At 38.1% G+C, this 17,660-nt stretch overlaps 1 protein-coding gene across 10 annotated transcripts in view; it reads right to left on the bottom strand.

Annotated features, from left to right (window-relative positions):
* The window catches only part of ABCC9 (ATP binding cassette subfamily C member 9), a 142,435-nt gene that overhangs the window by 9,477 nt on the left and 115,298 nt on the right, over positions 1–17,660 (bottom strand). For 8 of the 10 annotated variants that reach the window (XM_057556561.1, XM_057556563.1, XM_057556562.1 and 5 more), the window contains 7 exons: positions 15,386–15,488; positions 7,286–7,387; positions 6,575–6,695; positions 5,176–5,306; positions 4,349–4,427; positions 2,326–2,434; positions 860–963 (listed from right to left, as the gene is read on the bottom strand). In XM_057556561.1, the coding sequence (XP_057412544.1) occupies positions 860–963; positions 2,326–2,434; positions 4,349–4,427; positions 5,176–5,306; positions 6,575–6,695; positions 7,286–7,387; positions 15,386–15,488 (749 nt within the window). Of the gene's footprint in view, positions 1–859; positions 964–2,325; positions 2,435–4,348; positions 4,428–5,175; positions 5,307–6,574; positions 6,696–7,285; positions 7,388–15,385; positions 15,489–17,660 lie in introns of those variants that run through there. The other 2 variants (XR_009009709.1, XM_057556565.1) reach the window with 2 other exon arrangements.

The raw sequence follows: 17,660 nt of genomic DNA, 5'->3' as shown, positions 1-17,660 counted from the left end.
AAAACAAAAACTAGATGTCAAACAACACAATAAATTTGGCAACTACATATTATGTATTAAAATTAGAATATCAACCAACTATTAATCTTTCCGATGCTTTCTTAAATGTGTTCAGGTTTTAAGGAAACAGAAGTCCAAAACTACAGATGTTCGCTTTTATGAATAAAGACTATATCGTGAACTCTCTCTTGTTTCATTAATCATGTTATTCTTTCGTTATTCACATTGCTCTTTTGTTTTTATCATCGGTTATTTGCCAGAAATTATACTACATCTGGGACTGAATTTAACTCAGGGATCATTTGAGTACATGTTTCGTATCTTACACAAGTACCCAAACTGATCCTGCAGCTAGGTAATAGAAAATAATGTCTTCCAAAAAATTATGTTATGTAAGTAAAAGGAATATGCCCTCCTGGCAGCAAAGAAAATGGCTGCTACTGTGGAGAAAATACCTGCTTCTAAATAGCACCAAGTACTCTTTGGACCTAACAGCCTTTTCAGTCCTCTTATCTACCTACTGAGGGTTAAGCGATCACGTAAACCATGTGAGCAGAATGACCACAAGGAAACATTCTAATTAAAGTGATCTATATCCATCAATGGTGGAAAGACTAAAGAGGTAACTGTATTAATTGGAATATTTTGGCCTGCTTGCATAGAATAGAAGGTTATAAGGTTCCATCCTCTTGCACCCCCTGCAAAAACACTAGATTTTGAAGTGTCCTAATGACCTTTAGGAGATTATTTTAAATATAAGGAGATGTAACACTAGAATTATGTGATTCCAGCAAAAAATGTAGATATGTAGAATTCATTGCATATGTAAAAAAATAAATGTATCATTTAGAAAATATACCTAGACCTCCTGGTAGGGATTTGACCATATTCTTCAATTGAGCAATTTCTAGAGCTTCCCAAAGTCTGTCATCCGTGCATTTGCACTCTGGATCTAAATTAAATCTGCAGGAAAAAAATCAGTTAATTAGTGAATAAATTTAAAAAATGATTTTTAATGTACGTTTGCTTACTGCTGTTCTTTCCTTAAAATGTAAATCCTATTTGTTTTGGTTACTGCTGTATGCCCAGGATCTACAACAGTGCTTAGGATAGAACAGGCATTCAATTCATGCTTGATGGGTGAATGAATGACCTGAATGCTATGGACAATGGTTTTCGATGATATAATTAGTAAGTTTAAATGCATGATAAGATTTGATAAAATTCATTAAATTGGATACATCTACTTTCATATTATGTTTAATATAACTTGAATAGTGTCTAGCAAATTATTCCTACAGAACTGACATTAAATACAGAAATCTATATGGGAACATGCAATGCTATTTCAGATGAGCTATGCTGCACCAACCACAATAACAATATTCATAATAAATATATTCAGAGATATAGATTTACTATGATATTGCTAAATAATCTGATACGCCCAGAACTTTTAATTAAAGTAATTTTACAATTGAATATGGAGCAATCTTACATACATTTTCTCTTCAAGACAAGGAATATTTAGTAAAAGGTGGCAAATACTTTGCAGTTAAGTAGATAGAGGAGGGGCACAAGAGAGAACAGAGGGTGGATGGAATAAGAGCCATGATCTGGTGGACGATGACACAGTGGACTTTGGCATTGGACAAACTTTATTTGGAACGGCAGTGTTACCACTTACTAAGTATATGAACTTGGCCAAGCTACAGCTTCTCTGAGGTTCAAAATCCTCATCTGTAAAATGGGGACAATAATATGAACACTAGAGCAGTGCCCTGAGGATTTGATGAGATGATATATCAATATTTAAAGGACCTAGCAAAGAGTAGATACCTCCATTCTTTTTTTTTTTTTTTTCATGAGAAACCACAAACCAGGCATGGAGAAGGCTGTAGCAGCTTCTTCAGAGCAATTTCGGCAGAAGGAGAAGTTGTGGGTGATGGGAGGGAATCAAGGTATAAACCAAACTCAATATCTGCTGAGGCCAGACCAGACACACAAGAGATAGGCAGGGTGCCTGTAGGGTGGACACCTCAGAAATGTCTGCCAAGAATCACTGTCCCCAAGTACAGAGGAAAAAGTGATGTTTGTAGGGTCGGATAGAAGAGATGAACTGCTGGAGGCACAAAGGATGGGCTTCTATAGGTTAATTTAGCCACTGTAGGTGCCCCAGTCCAAACTGTGGGACAGAACATTTGACCTCATCATCTTGGTGACAAACCTTCACACCTACCTGAAAAGCAATTCTGAGTAAAACCCTCCTATGAGCCAAAGGGTAAGTCCTGAGGCACATGAGTTTCTGCTGAATACGTCACCTACCGAATAGAACCGCTGAATAGTATTGGATCCTGCAGAATGATTGAAAGTCTAGAACGTAGTGTGTGCAGCGGCAGTTTTGAAATGTCTATCCCATCAATGACAATCTTTCCTGTTAAAGAAAAACAAAAATGGTGGCATGTAGTGAAATCACGAGAAAAGTAATATTTGTTTACAAATGGGAAGTACTTTCCTAGTTCAGAACTGAAATTCAGAAGAGGAAGCTTTCCATTTAGGTATTAAAAACATCATGATATGTCTCTACGAAAAATATACATTTCGGTGATACTTGCTCTTATGTATTTTCTCCTAAAGGGATTTCCACTTTTTATGCAGTTTATGTGGTTCATACAAACCAAAAGTACTTTTTTCCCTCAGTGCTCCTCTTCCTTCCAATATTCCTTTATCCTGTTCTTGGCTTTATTTTCCTTCATAGGACATTCTATATACATTTACTGATCTTTTTTATTGTCTCTCTCCCCCAACTAGAACACAAGATCGTTGAAGATGGGCATTTTTGTCTGTCTTATTCACTCGTTTATTGATTGAACAGTACAGTGCATTACAAGTAAGAAAGTAAATTCTATGACATAGGTATCACATTTTAGTGAATTTTTCCACACTGTACATAGACTTGCACAATCTTGATGTCCTTGCCTTTCCCTGATAGATTTATTTTATCATATCGCTTTGTGCAAAGACAATATTGCTCCATGAGATGAGAGTGCCCAGAGAAGAATGGCAACTGGAGTCCCTTTTGCAGCTGGATTTAGACCCAAAAGCAGGCAAGATGTTAGCTTAAACTTTCTTTCAAGAATAATATATTATCTATTAAAATCTCAGTCGCCTAACAGTATTAAAAAGACAGTCATCATAGTCCTCATGGGGCCTAAATGATGTTTCTGGGCTCATGAGAATATGGCTAATCTAATATGTTTCATCATAACCACAGTTTTTTAATGAAAAGTTTCAATCAATTGTCTTTGGATCATGTAATTGGCTTATAATGCAAATCCCACAGAAAATCCTTAAAGTATCTATGTCTTATTACCAGCCATGGAAAGAGCAAGCTGCTCACCTAGAGGCAGATACTTACCCTGTCACTGAATCTAAACCCCAAAGAACCTGCAATGACCACAGTTCAACTTTGTTGTTCATAAACTGACCTCTTTTATCTCACAGAGCTGTTGTGTAGATTAAATTAAATAATATAAACTGTCAAAGACGATAAAAATGTGAAGTACTATCACCATTATCACAATCATTACAGATAATAATAGTTAAGTACTTCTTGAGCTGATGGATCTCCTTTCATTCAAGATGGCGTATGTGTTGGCCTATTTATAGGCCACTTGATAGACTAAATAATGACATATTTTTTCTAAAGCAAAGATTAGATTATTTCCATGTTCAATATTATTAATAATTTTGTGGATGAATAAATATTTTCGTATATTGTTAACATGTGCTTGGCACTTTACAGCAATGGTTGCCTCCTAACAAAATGTTCAACATCATTAAACCATGTTATTAAGAAGATGATGGCAAGAGTCATGAACCAAAATTAAAGTGCAGATTACTTATCTTCTTTTTATTCCTTTGATGGAAAGATATATATATATATATATATATATATATATATATATATATATATATATATATATTTAGTTTGCAGGAAGCGAGACAGTCTTTTTCTCTCTTCCTTCCTCTTGAAATGCCACCTCCATCTGTTGCTATTCAAAATGGATGGCCTTGTTTTCATTTTACCAATTTAATAGAATGGTCTAATAATAATATCTAGAGCTGAGTTTAGGGCTAATAATTTTATTTCCTCAATTCTATGTTTTTTCTTTACTCCTAAACTGTTTATCTGGGATACCTGTCTCAAATCATGGGTTTCAGGACACAGAGTACTTATAAATATTTACTTTTTATTTCTGCAGGATTAGGTAAGTCGATGTTGCATTTTTTTTTTTTTAAGGAAGAGCATCACACAGCTAATGAAAAAGTTTAGTTAGTAACTCACCATCAAATATATCAACCATTCTGAAGAAAGCCAGAGATAACGATGACTTTCCACTGCCAGTGCGACCACATATGCCCACCTAAGAAATCAACTGTCACTCAGAGAGAAGAGGACTCAGACAAAAGATAGAAAATAGGCAGAAGTATTTTTGCCTTAGGTAAGACACCATGATGAAACTGCAACTCTATGTAAACAGTTACATTAAAATAATCATTTTCTTCTCAGATCTCCCTTAGGAATTATCATTATTAAGCTAAAAACATGGGGTCTTCAACAAATCTTCAATGATTCCACTCTAACTCTTTTGATTTCTATGTGGGTGTGTTGTTTTACCTTTGTGGCTTCATTTTTGCATTTAGTATATTGTTGACCTAGCAAACAAGTGTTCCACTTTATCTTAGAAGTGATGATTTTATAACAAAATGTAAAATGAGTCCATTTTTCTGCACACTTGCTCTTTTTACAATAACTAAAATAAATCATTGTGGGACTAGAGCTAGTATAAACACAAAGGTTCTCAAGGGGATATCTGGAATGGTCATGAGCCAAAAGCTAGAAATTTTGAAAAACATGCCTACTGTTCACTTTCTTGATCTTCATGGGAGATGAATGAATGGCAATACAACTTAGAGAATGTGTATTTTATCTGGATCCACTCTCTCCCTTTTCTCTTTTGTGCAAATGACCTGACCTATAAAGTGTAGGGAATATAATGGGAGCCCAGTGAGGCTGTGGTTGGCTGGGATGTCGAAAGAGCTCAGGTGGTAATGGAGTGGTTCCATCTGAGGGTTTGTATGAAATAAATCAAATGGCAGTGAATTCCATACCTTTTGCCCAGGTTTGATGTAAGCCTTGACGTGTTTAAGAACAGGCTTCAGATTATTTTCATATCTGACACACAGATCATGAATCTTGATCTCCCCTTCCTGAGGCCAGTGTTCTGGAACTTGAGAAGGATCTGGGGGGTGGAGATGGGGTAAGGGAAGAGAGAGAGAGACAGAGACAGAGACAGAGAGAGAGAGGTAGAAAGAAACACACACATACTTATATACATTTATACATACACACATAATTTTTTTCTAAACTGAAAGTAGTACTGAACCAAGTTCTGAGTTTTTTTAATTAAAATTTCATTTAGAGTAAAAGCCTCTTGATTAAGAACTTCAAGAATAGCTTTTGTGTGTCTGTTTTGGAGCATTAATGGGCATCATGTCTCCCAGCATTCCATCACTCAATTCTATTCTTGGTGGTTCATCTGTGAATGGATTCATTTGTTCACTCAGTTGGTCATCAAATATGTGAGTGCTTCAAATGTGAAAGGTGTTGTGTAGGATGCTGGGAATATGGAGATGGAAGACATGCCTCAAGGTGCTCATTGTGCCCGGGGGACGCATGCAAGTGAGTTAGCCCCTACAGGACTGCATGGAGAGTCACGTGATGGAGGCCAATCCGAGGTGTTCTGAGAGCAGAGATGGTGGTAACCCAAGAGTTCCAGGAGGGTTTCAAGTGGAGGCGGTGCCTGAGATGAATCTTAAAGGATAAGAGGTAGGGAAGTTTGTTTCAAATATATAGAGGGAGAAGAACAAAGATATAAAGAAAGCATAGCATGTTGGTATGGCCCGAGTAAAAGGTGTATAGGTGGATGATGAGAAATGAGAGTAGATAGGTGGGTAAGGGTTGACTAACAAAGGGTCTAGCAGACTGAGCTAAGTTAGCTGGATTTTGTCCTTGAAGACCTGGAGAGCTATTGAAGGATTTAGGCAAAAGAGTGCATTTGAAGCATGAGATTTACATTTAAGGAAGATTAGTCTGTCCTCAGTATTGAATTTTCTGCCGGTTTTATTCTAGCAAGGCTAAGAATCTCAGTTAGTATTTTAAGATCCAAGTTTCTTGCCATCTAAGTTAATATGGTCTGGAGAAAGAGAATAGAATAGTTCATAATTTAGGTTGGTAATTAATATAATAAAGTCCAAATATATCATTCTCTTTAACTATTACTAAATAATATCAATTTGGACTCTGGTTGTATCCAAGACTTTTCAGGCCTAAATAATCACATCTTTTTCAGGTTCAGGTGTACCTTATCAAGCAAAGTCAAGATGAGAGGGGATTCTCTGGCTATTGAAGTGGAAAACAAAAGCAAAAATGACAGTGGGCCTGACACACACGAATCTTTTTTTTTTAAATAACTATTTAAGTGAAACAAAATGATATTCAGCACAATACCCATGGTGCCTTCATAGTTCTCAGACTCCATAGTCAAGAAACTGTTCACTTTCTTCACTGCCCCCATCTGGACCTCCACATCGGCCAAGTTCCTCACAACCCAATTCAAATAATTGGTTATCTGTGTCAGGCGACAAAAACAACGAACACATATAAAATGAAGTCACGATTTTTGTAAGCACTGGATATTAGGGGATAGGATGACTTGGACAGTTCATATAGGTACAATCCATAAATGCTGCAGGATATCAGAGACCAGAGAGGATGTCATGGGATAAAGTTGGCAAAGAAAGTGTCTGCTCTTCTTCAAGGGTCCTCAAATGTCACTGTTCTGTGAACTGTCCTGACTTCCCTGCACAGTGAATAGTTGTATGGACCTCTGTTTCCATTTACCTCATTTATAGTCATATTCAAGTTAGTGTCCCTAAATGTGTGGTGAGCAACTCAGGATAAGAATTCCAAACAGCCTTGGGAGAACTCTGACCATAGCGTTTGAGGACTTTCTAAACATTGGTTCGCAATATCAGAAGTGAATCCATGCCATCCTAAAATGCTGGGTTTGGGCCCAAATCTACTACTCTTTGCAGGCTGTCATCTTGTTATGAACTTCTAACTCCTCTCTAACATCCACGAATAAGAGTTGATAATAACCACATACAGAAAGTACCTCCAGCACTGCGCAAAAAGAGAGAGATTTTCATCCATACGTACCGTAAGTGCATACAGAAGACCTAAGCCCACCAATCCAGAATTGGAAGACCCACTAATGGATGCAATTGATGCAGTGAGAACAATGCAAGCTCCCAGATAATCCTAAAAAGGAGTGAGAAAAAAATATTAAAAGATTTTCCCCAAGTTCTTAAACCAAAGATCTCAGTCAACCCAGGTGATCACTAAGAGAATAAACGCTACTCCTTGTGTATCCTGTTAAGATTCAGAAGAATGTTACAGAAGGTAGGGAAGAATAACAACTCACATTATTAGGACTGGAAGGGAAATGATGCAAGGCTCTGATTATATTCATGCAGATATGCTTTCAGAGACGTTAAACACCTGGTCAGAAATTAAGCTGCGATTTTTGGCACGACCAGGATCAGACACAGGGTTTTCTTTCTTTCTTTCTTTCTTTTTCTTATCTACTGTATTGTGTTGCCAGACAAGCAATTATTTTTGAACTTAACTTTCTACCTTAAATTTATGTGTGCTTATACCAGGGTTGGGATTAGCTCTCTTGTATGCTAAGTCAAGGCCTTTGCAGAAGTTTGCCTCTAGTTAGCTTATTGGGATTTGTATCTGAACTATTGTCGACTATCTGGTCTCAGAGTCTGGGATATTAAATCTACAGATTTCATGGAAATAGGAATAAGTGTAATTTTTCTTCCTAAATTAGAAATATGGGCATGTCTTAGAGTATCTGAATTGTCTATGACTCAATGATAAACTCTTCTGAGAAATTTAAAAATCTCATTAAGGCCAGCCTTAAACTCAAAGGAGAGATAAGGGACATCTGTCCATTTTCTAACACACTCTTTCTTCCCCAATTCCCAGCATTCTTAGGCACTGTTATGTCTTATCTTTTGAAAAAGAAATCTTTAAAACTTGTCATGCTGATGTGTCACACATGCCAGAAGCAGAGAGAAGTTCAGGCATGAACACTTTCTAGAATTATCTCAAGTCTCATCTCACTGGTGATGACCTTCTCTAGAAAGATAACCTCTGCTACGTCAAAAAAATAACTAGTAACTAGGTGATAAGACCTTAATGACAGTAATAGAGTGTTTAACATGCTGAAGTCAAGAATGCGGTTTCTCGGGGCTTCTCTGGTGGCGCAGTGGTTGAGAATCCACCTGCCAAGGCAGGAGACATGGGTTTGAGCCCTGGTCCAGGAAGATCTCACATGCTGCTGAGCAACTAAGCCCATGCACCACAGCTGCTGCGCCTGCGCCCTAGAGCCCATGAGCCACAACTACTGAGCCCGCGTGCCACAGCTACTGAAGTCTGCGTGCCTAGAGCCCGTGCTCTGCAACGGGAGAAGCCACCGCAATGAGAAGCCCGCGCATGGCAACGAAGAGTAGCCCCGCTCGACGCAAGAGAGCCAGCGCGCAGCAACTAAGACCCAACGCAGCCAAAAATAAATAAATAAAACAAAATAAAACTATAAAACTTCTAATATATATATATATATATATATATATATATATATATATATATATATATATATATATATATAAAGAATGCAGTTTCTCAAATCAGCTCGCATGTGCGCATCCCTGCCTCTTTTTAAATAGCACCAAAGATCAAACTGTTGGGGAGCAATCAATGACCCCAGCCTTGGAATCAGAGATCTGGGTTCAAATGATGCCTTTGTCAATTACCAGCTAGTAAGCTTAGATGAGTCATTTAAACCCCTTTGAGACTCAGTTTCTCCTTCGGAAAATAGAAATTATACTTAATTTACAGGGATTTTGAAAGGAATAAAAAAGATTAAATATCAGTTAGATTTACCCTCCTCCATGTAACAGGATGTCTTTTTCTCCCCCTGGATGATTTTCAAAGGTTTGAAGCAAGCTTAAAAGTTTGTGTGCATCATAAAACATCAAAGGTTAAAACAGGCACTAAAATTTAATTCTGTAATGACTCCCATTATCTTTACAAAAAATAAAGAAAGAAATCATGAGAGTTAATCCCTTGAGGGAGTAAATTCCATAGAGGTAGTAAATACTCCTTTGATTGCTTCTTCCGATGTATCCATTTGTTAACAACTTGTCACATCCCAATCAGACAGTTCTTCCTTTTCCCCCTTTATTTGAAGCAACAACTACATGAATGCAGAATCTAACCAGCCTGGGCTGCCCTTTTATATTTCATAAATGCCAACGTGTTCCCAAAATACTTCCAAAATATTTACAGCAATATGAATTTTTCCTTCCCACTCTCTTGTGAAAGGTAATACTTTTAATGTTATGTTATAAATTTGTTATTTCCATATTATCTTTTCTAAAAAGACTCATAAAGCGTTTGTGTGACAAGTTTCAGAAAGTAAGTTAGCACCAGGAGATATTTCCAGCAAGATGCTCCCAGCTTGATATAAAGAAATATGCCAGTCGGCGTCTGAGAAATTTCTGTAGGCAACATACACTTTAAGGGTTTGAAGCAGGGTATGTTTTTACTAATTTCTGTTCTCCACTTCCTCTCAGCTGACCTCATTGGAAAGAAGAGCCTCATTCATTCATCCATCTATCCATTCATTCATATATTCTTTTAAAAGTATATATAACTTCCCTGTTTAGAATTATCAATGCCTTCCTATCGCACTTATAATAAATTCAGACTCTGATGAATTACAAAGCCTTATATGATGTTAAGTCTGGATTCTAGACCCTGCCTCCTCTGACCTTATTTGAGATTCCTTTCCTGCTCCTTCACCCTGCTCCAACTATGTTGGTCTTCCTGTCCTTGGTGAGATAAGCTGGGACCTGGGACCTAGGATCCTTTACTGCAGTGCTTGCACCTGAACAAATGAATCCCCCAAAGGGGTGGGCAGACCACATAAGCCACACCTCCTCCCCAGCCCACCGATCCTCCCTCACCCTCATCCCATTTAAGGAATCAGCTTGACACTTCCTCGGGAAGTGAGCAAGCACAGCTGTTACTTATTTTCACTCCCTTGTGCTGTAGGACGAGTCCCAGTAAAACCTTGACTAAATTTCTCCTCTGGCTTCTTATCAATTTCTATTAATTAAAGATTCCAAGGACCTGGGTCAGTAACATTGGGAACATACCAACTTTGTTTCTGCCACTGACTCTGCCTGAAATGCTTCCCAGAGGTCCCAGACACCAGGCTACTGCTCATCATTTAGGAGTCAATTCTTAAATACACCTCTTTGGAGAGACCTTCCCTTCCTGATCCCACCCCCAGCCCTGGAGTGTTCTCTATCCCATTGTCCTGCTTTGTTTTCCTCCTCACACTTCCAGCTATCTGAAATGATCTTATTTGCTTATTTGTTCTCATGTTCATAGCGCATTTACTCTTTAGCCCATCAGAATTTTACCTCAATCTGCATAAGAGAGGAAGCTCCTTTGCGCATAACGTTTATCAAGAAATCTCATAGCAAAACCACTAAATTCCAATCACTTCCTTTCAAATACAACAAGAGTAATAGATGTGTGAAATTGATAGAGCTTATGTTAGCTCCCAGTTTTCCACTTCCTTTACCATTAAACAACAAGTTTAATGAATTATAAAGTGACTCTACCTTTCCACACCTTCTTTCCTTTCCATTGCAAATATGTGAACAACAAAATGGCTTAAAGGCAATAAGTTAAGAAAGGAGAAGCAGATGGTCTGAATAACTCACACACAGGAGAGTAAACACTTAGGGATCACTAGAAGCACAAATTCTTCTGCTAAGGCCTTCTACATCCTACCCAATCAAGTCAATGAAAAATACCTTCAGTCAAAATGCTACAATGGAATGAGAGATTCTACTTAGGAAATAGAAGCTACTACATATGTGAATGACCATTCTCAGAGAGGGCCCAACAGCAGGATATTTTTATAAGTATAGTGATAAGTTATAATTTCCATTGAGTTTGTGAGTTCAACACTCCCCTCCAGAAGGGAAGCCTTTGATTCCTATGTCAAAAGAGAAGCCTCTTGTCAGATTTCTAGTGATTCAATAATTTCTCTGTCTATATGTGGGATTATAGTAAAAACTGTTAATTTTCCATACGACACCCTTGTAAATAGTTATCAGCAACACTATCTTTCTCCTTCACATAGCCCTCAGAAGGCCACGTCTATGGTTCCACTGAGTGTCTGGGTCTTCACATAACAAGATCAACGCACACCTGTCTATAATGGAGTTATGAACATACAAAAAAGCTCTGTGCTGTTTCACAAAATAGACTCTCATGCAAGCTCACCCTGAAGACTACTTTCACTTTAGCCTGTTGATTCTAAAGACTTTTTTTTGGCTTCTTGATGTGAGTTTTCTTTTATCCTTTCACCATACACAGCAAGACAAAGCCTTGGAAAGACACCCTTTAGATAGAGTTACACAATTTTCGCAAATGGAAACACCGATGCCAAAGAACTGGAATTGTTTAGTTCAGAGGGATGAAGAGAAAACGCTGTGCTGAACAAAAGAACATAAGCAGCATTCAAAGGTTAGGCTGTCGTGCCACACTGCACGTGACTGTGGCCCACTTCACTTGGCACCCAGAGGAGAAACACTGCCCTGCGCTGCCAAAGTAACCTGGGTGGTCACAGTCTGGCTACTTTCTACCAGCCAAACTATTTTATTCTTTTAGATTCTTGTCCTTTTTAGTTGGAGTGCGTTGTGAACTTTATTTTTTTCCCAATTCAGAATAAGTATGAAATGAACATGGTGGGCAGGGCTACATCTTCCATAGGGAACACTGTTCAGCCAGAGAAAGGGAATAACTTGTAATTGTCTTAACACTTACCTAACATGACCAGGAAAAGAAACAAGAGCCATATGTAAATATATATATACATATATATATATATATATATATATATTTTTTTTTTTTTTTTAATAGGTAATAAAAAAAATTGGATGGGGCTCAGGGATTTTCCTGAATTTAAAAAAGGTGCTTTTACTCTAGCTTCCCTTCCTTCTCCTGGAGATTGTCCACAGAATTCAGTGACATTGCTCCGGAAAGCTAAAATTGAGAATGAAGAGAAAGGGAAGAGAAAAACAGCCACAGAAAACTATGATAAGTTTTCTCCTCTTTCTCTCCACTTGGGTCATGAGTCCATGAATTAGAGTTGGTGAAATCCCCAGATCTGCATCAGGAAATCTGCTGGCGTCTTCTGAGTTATGCCCAATGCTGCTCCCCTCCTGGTACGGTTTAACTGTGCTTCTGCTATGGGAGCTCCAAGAATATTTGCTACAGCAGATATTTTTGTTAATTTGCTGAGTAATATATCAGAGAATAGGGAATGGAGGGGGCTGTGTTGATACTGTAGATAAGGTCCATGCAGACAGAGTCACTGGGCCAAATAGAAGTTTTCATTACTTATTTTTTGTAAATGACTTACAAGGCAGAGTATGTCCAGCTGTGGGGTTCGGAGAACATTTCACACCCCAGTCTCCAAGGTCCTGTTTCTCAATGTTCATATGTCTCATATTTTTGACACAAGATCCATTTCATTCAAATGGAAATTTTATCTCCAGTGATGCAGACACATCCACAGAAGCATAGTAGTAATGAGGTCATTTACATGTATATGATTGGGAGAAAGGTTATTTCCTTATTGGAGTTTACTCATTTTTAAAATTTTTTATTCATTATTTTTATTCATTTTATTTTACTTTATTCATTCAACACCCCTACTGTGGAATATGTTCTTGGATTATAGCATTTATATTCAAGTAAATATTCTAATATTCTAAATATTCTGATTCTAATAAAAACTTTAGGTATACCCAAAGAACAGAAAGAGAATAAATCTGACTGGTTTTAAGTTGGATCTCAGGGATTGTCTAGAAGCATGTGTGTATGTGTGTGTGTGTGTGTGTGTGTGTGTGTGTGTGTGTTGTGTGTATACCCACATAAACTTACTGATACATAAATAAAATAGATGAAAGAGACAAATCATCCACAAAGGACTTTGGACCTTGACTTCTATCAGCAGATATGCCTGGAATGTTGCAGTAAATCAACAAGTTTCTTACCAAATTTCTTATTTACTAATCAGAAATAGAAGCAAAGGATTCTTTAATTTTTTTGTGTTGGTTTTTAAGGGAGAGATCTGGTAAGGCTAGATAGCAAATCGTGGAAAGAGTATAATACACAGAAAACAAAGAAAAGACACAAAAACAAATGTGTTATAAGGTAACAGAATGAATGGCAGATTCCACCCTTCCTTTTTCACATATCACTATTTTTTTTAGACTTCTGCAGGTGAAACTAGAATTCTTTTATATTCAAGTAAGTCCAGCTGCCTTTAATGGGGGGGGGACGTTTAAGTAGCTGGGTGTGAGTCAAGCTAAACTAACGCATTCTGAATCTGGCTGCTGTTCCTCTCTGAATTTTTCCTGACCTTCCCTTTCTTGGCAGTCTGAAGGCTCTAATATCTTGTCTTCTGGCTATGAGAGCAGAACATATGGTTTGCTTGAAGATTCTTGTTAAACATTTGTCCATTAACCTGACAGTAGGAAGTGCTAAAGAGTAGAAGCAGGAGTCAGGTCAGACACTCACCTCAAGTCCAAAGCAAACACACTTGCCCCTAAAAGACATACTTGATCTTCAACTTCAGGAAAATCAAATACAAAGGTAACTACTGATATTTTCTCCCTGTGATTCTAGGACATTCTTTGATGAAGCTATTTCATCATTAGTTCTGTTATCAGATATGATTTCTTTTCCTTGGAGAAAACAGATTTAAACAAACAAACAGAAGCTTAAAGCAAGGAATTAGGGTCTGGGTAAGATCTAGGAATAATATTTTGGGTCTAAGTCCTAAACACTTCACCTGCCTTTATGCTAGTTATAGATAATTCAGGAGAATCTGCCCTGCCCCCTCCCAATCCCCACAGCAACCCATAAGAAATTTCCTACCTAAAATTTGTGAAATATAATTGTGTTATGTTGCTGGATAATTTTTACACAATAACTAATACAGTGGTAGAGAATCTCTGTAAACTAGTGAGAAATCATGGCAACTACAGCTCACAGGGGGATCCAAGATTCCCTACCAATCTGTATCCATCCGTCAACAACTCAGATTTTAATATGGGCTCCTTCATTTCAACTTTATCAAATTCCCATTACCATCTGCCCTCTCTGGTCCATTGAGTTTTGAAAGAAAGCGTGCATATGGTAGGGGTGATTAATCAGCGGAAGTGAGGTTGTTACAACAGCATGGGTAAACCTCCTTTTCCTTTTCACAAACTGATGGATAATTATTTTTGTAAAAAAGATGATGGTCAACTCATCATTACTGCCGAAGTGTCCTATTCATACTGCAGATTATGCAGACCAGTCTGCAAACAACATCCCCTTCCCTCTGGAACTTGGGTCTCACCTGTGTCCTACTTCATTCATACCCCAACTGTTGGCTTATTAACCACTTACCAGGGCAGGTACTGTTTCAATTCATTTATTCATCCATCCATCCACCCATTCAAAAGACATTTGTTGAGTGCACTTGCCAATCAGTGAGCTAGGGGATTTATATTATTATTTTTAATCCTAACACTCCCATGAGGTAACATTCTTACTCCTATTTTACAAATGACAAACTGGGACTTGGATAAATTCATTAACTTGCTAGACCAAGTCTGTACGATGCCAAAGCTTGTGCCCATTCTTCTACTTTATATAGGGCAGAAGAAGGCAACAGATGATTAATCGCAATTTTTTACATTTTGGGCTAACATGATCTTCCACGGGCTTAAAAGAGAGAAAGTCGCCATCTCTTCCAGGTCGGTCCAGCTCAGTGGAGTAAATGAGTACATCTGTTCACTTGTCAAATGTGCTCTTTTGAAAAAAAAAAACTGAAGTTATACAAATATTTGCTATTCCATTAACTTATATAATCTAGCGACTAATGAACACAAAATGAATTTTTGCATTTGGGGCTGTTTGTCTTGCCATTAGCTAAAAACATTATGACAAATTTCATCCGTAACATAAACAAACCTGAGCTATTTTAAAGTTCAGAAAATGCAAAGCGAGTGCTGAATCTCAGTGGAAGCCTAATTTTTACAACTGTCTTCCTCTTTGCATCAGGCCTCTTTTCTGTGTGGTTTCCATTTCAAAATCATGAAATGAACGTACCGTTCTGACCTCTAGCCATCTGTTGGCAGCTGAGAGAAATAAGTAGGCAATGTTGTTCGTGTCTGTCAGTTCCAGCATTCGTTGCTTAAATCTGGTTTCATGCCTGCAGAAAACAAAAATATTATGATGTTAGCTACACAACAGGAGAAATAATAAAAAACAGTCACACTTCCTACTACACTATTTACTCAACACGGTGACAAACTGATGGGATGGAATGACTCGTAAATGGACTCCTACTTGCAAATAAAGGCCAGCTGCTACTGCTCTCCTGCACCCTTACTGAGAGACGGTGTGGTGTAGTGTTTCCTTCCTTTCTCAACCCCTGCTATGGAAAGGAATCTTTCCAATGACAAAGTCCTATTAAAGATTGTTTCATAAATATCCACATAATGATGGTAGCCATGAAAACAAGGCATGGTCTATGTCACAAGTGCCCTACAAAAACCAGAAGAAGCTGTACAGATATGCAATATACTCCACCTACTTTTTATTGCATGCATTTTACTTTTCCACATGGCATGGTTGGAGTTGGGTGGAAGGTACTAGAAGGGACTCAGGGAAGACAGGAAAATATGCATTTGTAACAGACAAATATATACTTTAAAAATTTTCTTTTTGCTCCGTGTTTCTGGGACTCAAAGAAGGAAAATGAAGTGGCAAGAAGTGGAGGATGGGGGTCCTTGGAAATGACAGATGTCCTTGTTAAGCAAGATGTCATATAATCTCAAAGTTCCAAACTATTTGTAAGAATGGTCATTACATGAAAGAAACTCTTGGTGTGTGGTGCTTACAAGGGTCTATGACACATACAGTTTAGATACTGATTCTTGGCCAAATTAAGTTCATTCTAGGGGATTAACATAATCAGACCAAATTCTGTGTAACCTGTGTTATAAAGGAAACTTCTAATAAAAACTTCATCCATTTGAACATGTGAGCTACTTCTCCAAGAAACTCATGTTACATGGTGATAAATCTTTTTCTACATCGCAAAAATAGCCTCTTTTTATTTTTCAATTATTTTCCCTCAGTAACAGAAACAATGGAAAGCTGGATCAGATAACCAAAATAACTAGTTTGAAGGCTGGAGGAAATGCCAAAGGTTTGTTCAATTTTCTGTGGTCATGGCTTATCTTACACAGACCTCCTGTCTATGTATTATGTTTGCAAGGAGCAGCCAAATTTCATCTGACAGCCCGGTGGTAATTCCTATTTGATAAGAGACTGCTCCAAGTCCCCCCAGATCTTCAAATCAATTTGCAAAAGTTTATAATAAACAATCACTATGTCAAAAATGAAGAAGTCCAGGGTGGGGTGTTCACTTGGCCCATGAAGCCGTCCATACAGGCCAATATAAAGCAGATACTTGATGTTTATCCAATCAATCTGATCATTCCAATATGCCAAACCAGAAAAATCAGATAATTGAGTCAGACAGCAACATCTGAGCTACACTAATCAAAGGATACAGCAATCAGAGCCAAATAATTACCTCACTTTGAGTTATGTAGCCTTGACCCAAATGCCATGCACAGGAGGACCTGCGCTGAATAGCAACGCACTGGGGCGGGACTAAGCAGACAGAGAAACAGGACTACCCTGGTGATGACCCTTTTAGAGATGGACAGAGTGAATAATTAAGGTAGGATGACTCATAGGGTTATAGGATTTACTGAGATAGTGGATTTCAACTGTAAACAGATATATCCAATTCTGTATTTGCATTGTTAGGTGGATTTTCACCCACTCAATCAGAAACATTCATCAAGCACGAGCACTAAATGAGAGAGACATTAGAATATATATGTCCAAATAAGACACGACCTCTGCCCTGGAGGAGCCCATTGTTTACTGAAGGAGGGAAGCATGGTATGAACAAGTAAGGAAGGCACAAGACAGAAGCCAATCATAACGGCCCTATGCGCAAAATGCTACATGAACATAAAGGAAGGCGATGATTTGGACTGATCAGAGGATCAGAATGCAGGGGAATGGGGTGGAGGGTGGGGAAAGATGGATTAAGTAAGTTTCACAAAGGACTAGGAAGATGGTCTGAGTGAGGTTTTAAGAAATGGGCTGAATTTTTCAGGTGAACAAGGGGGGACAAAGCACTGGAGGTACCAGGAACAACACGAGCAAAGGAACAGAAATGAGAAAACTCAACATGTTCAGGGGCTGCAGGAGACAGGGCCTTCTCCCTAGAGGGCTGTGGTGATGGAGAGATTGGGGGTGGGGGGGTGGGGAGGCGTTTGGACCAAAGCCTGTGGACTCC

The sequence above is a fragment of the Balaenoptera acutorostrata genome, chromosome 11, assembly GCF_949987535.1.
Source record: "Balaenoptera acutorostrata chromosome 11, mBalAcu1.1, whole genome shotgun sequence".
In the NCBI taxonomy this organism is placed as follows: domain Eukaryota; kingdom Metazoa; phylum Chordata; class Mammalia; order Artiodactyla; family Balaenopteridae; genus Balaenoptera; species Balaenoptera acutorostrata.
Note: the sequence above shows the minus strand (reverse complement) of the source record. Positions and strands in the feature narration are given on the sequence as shown.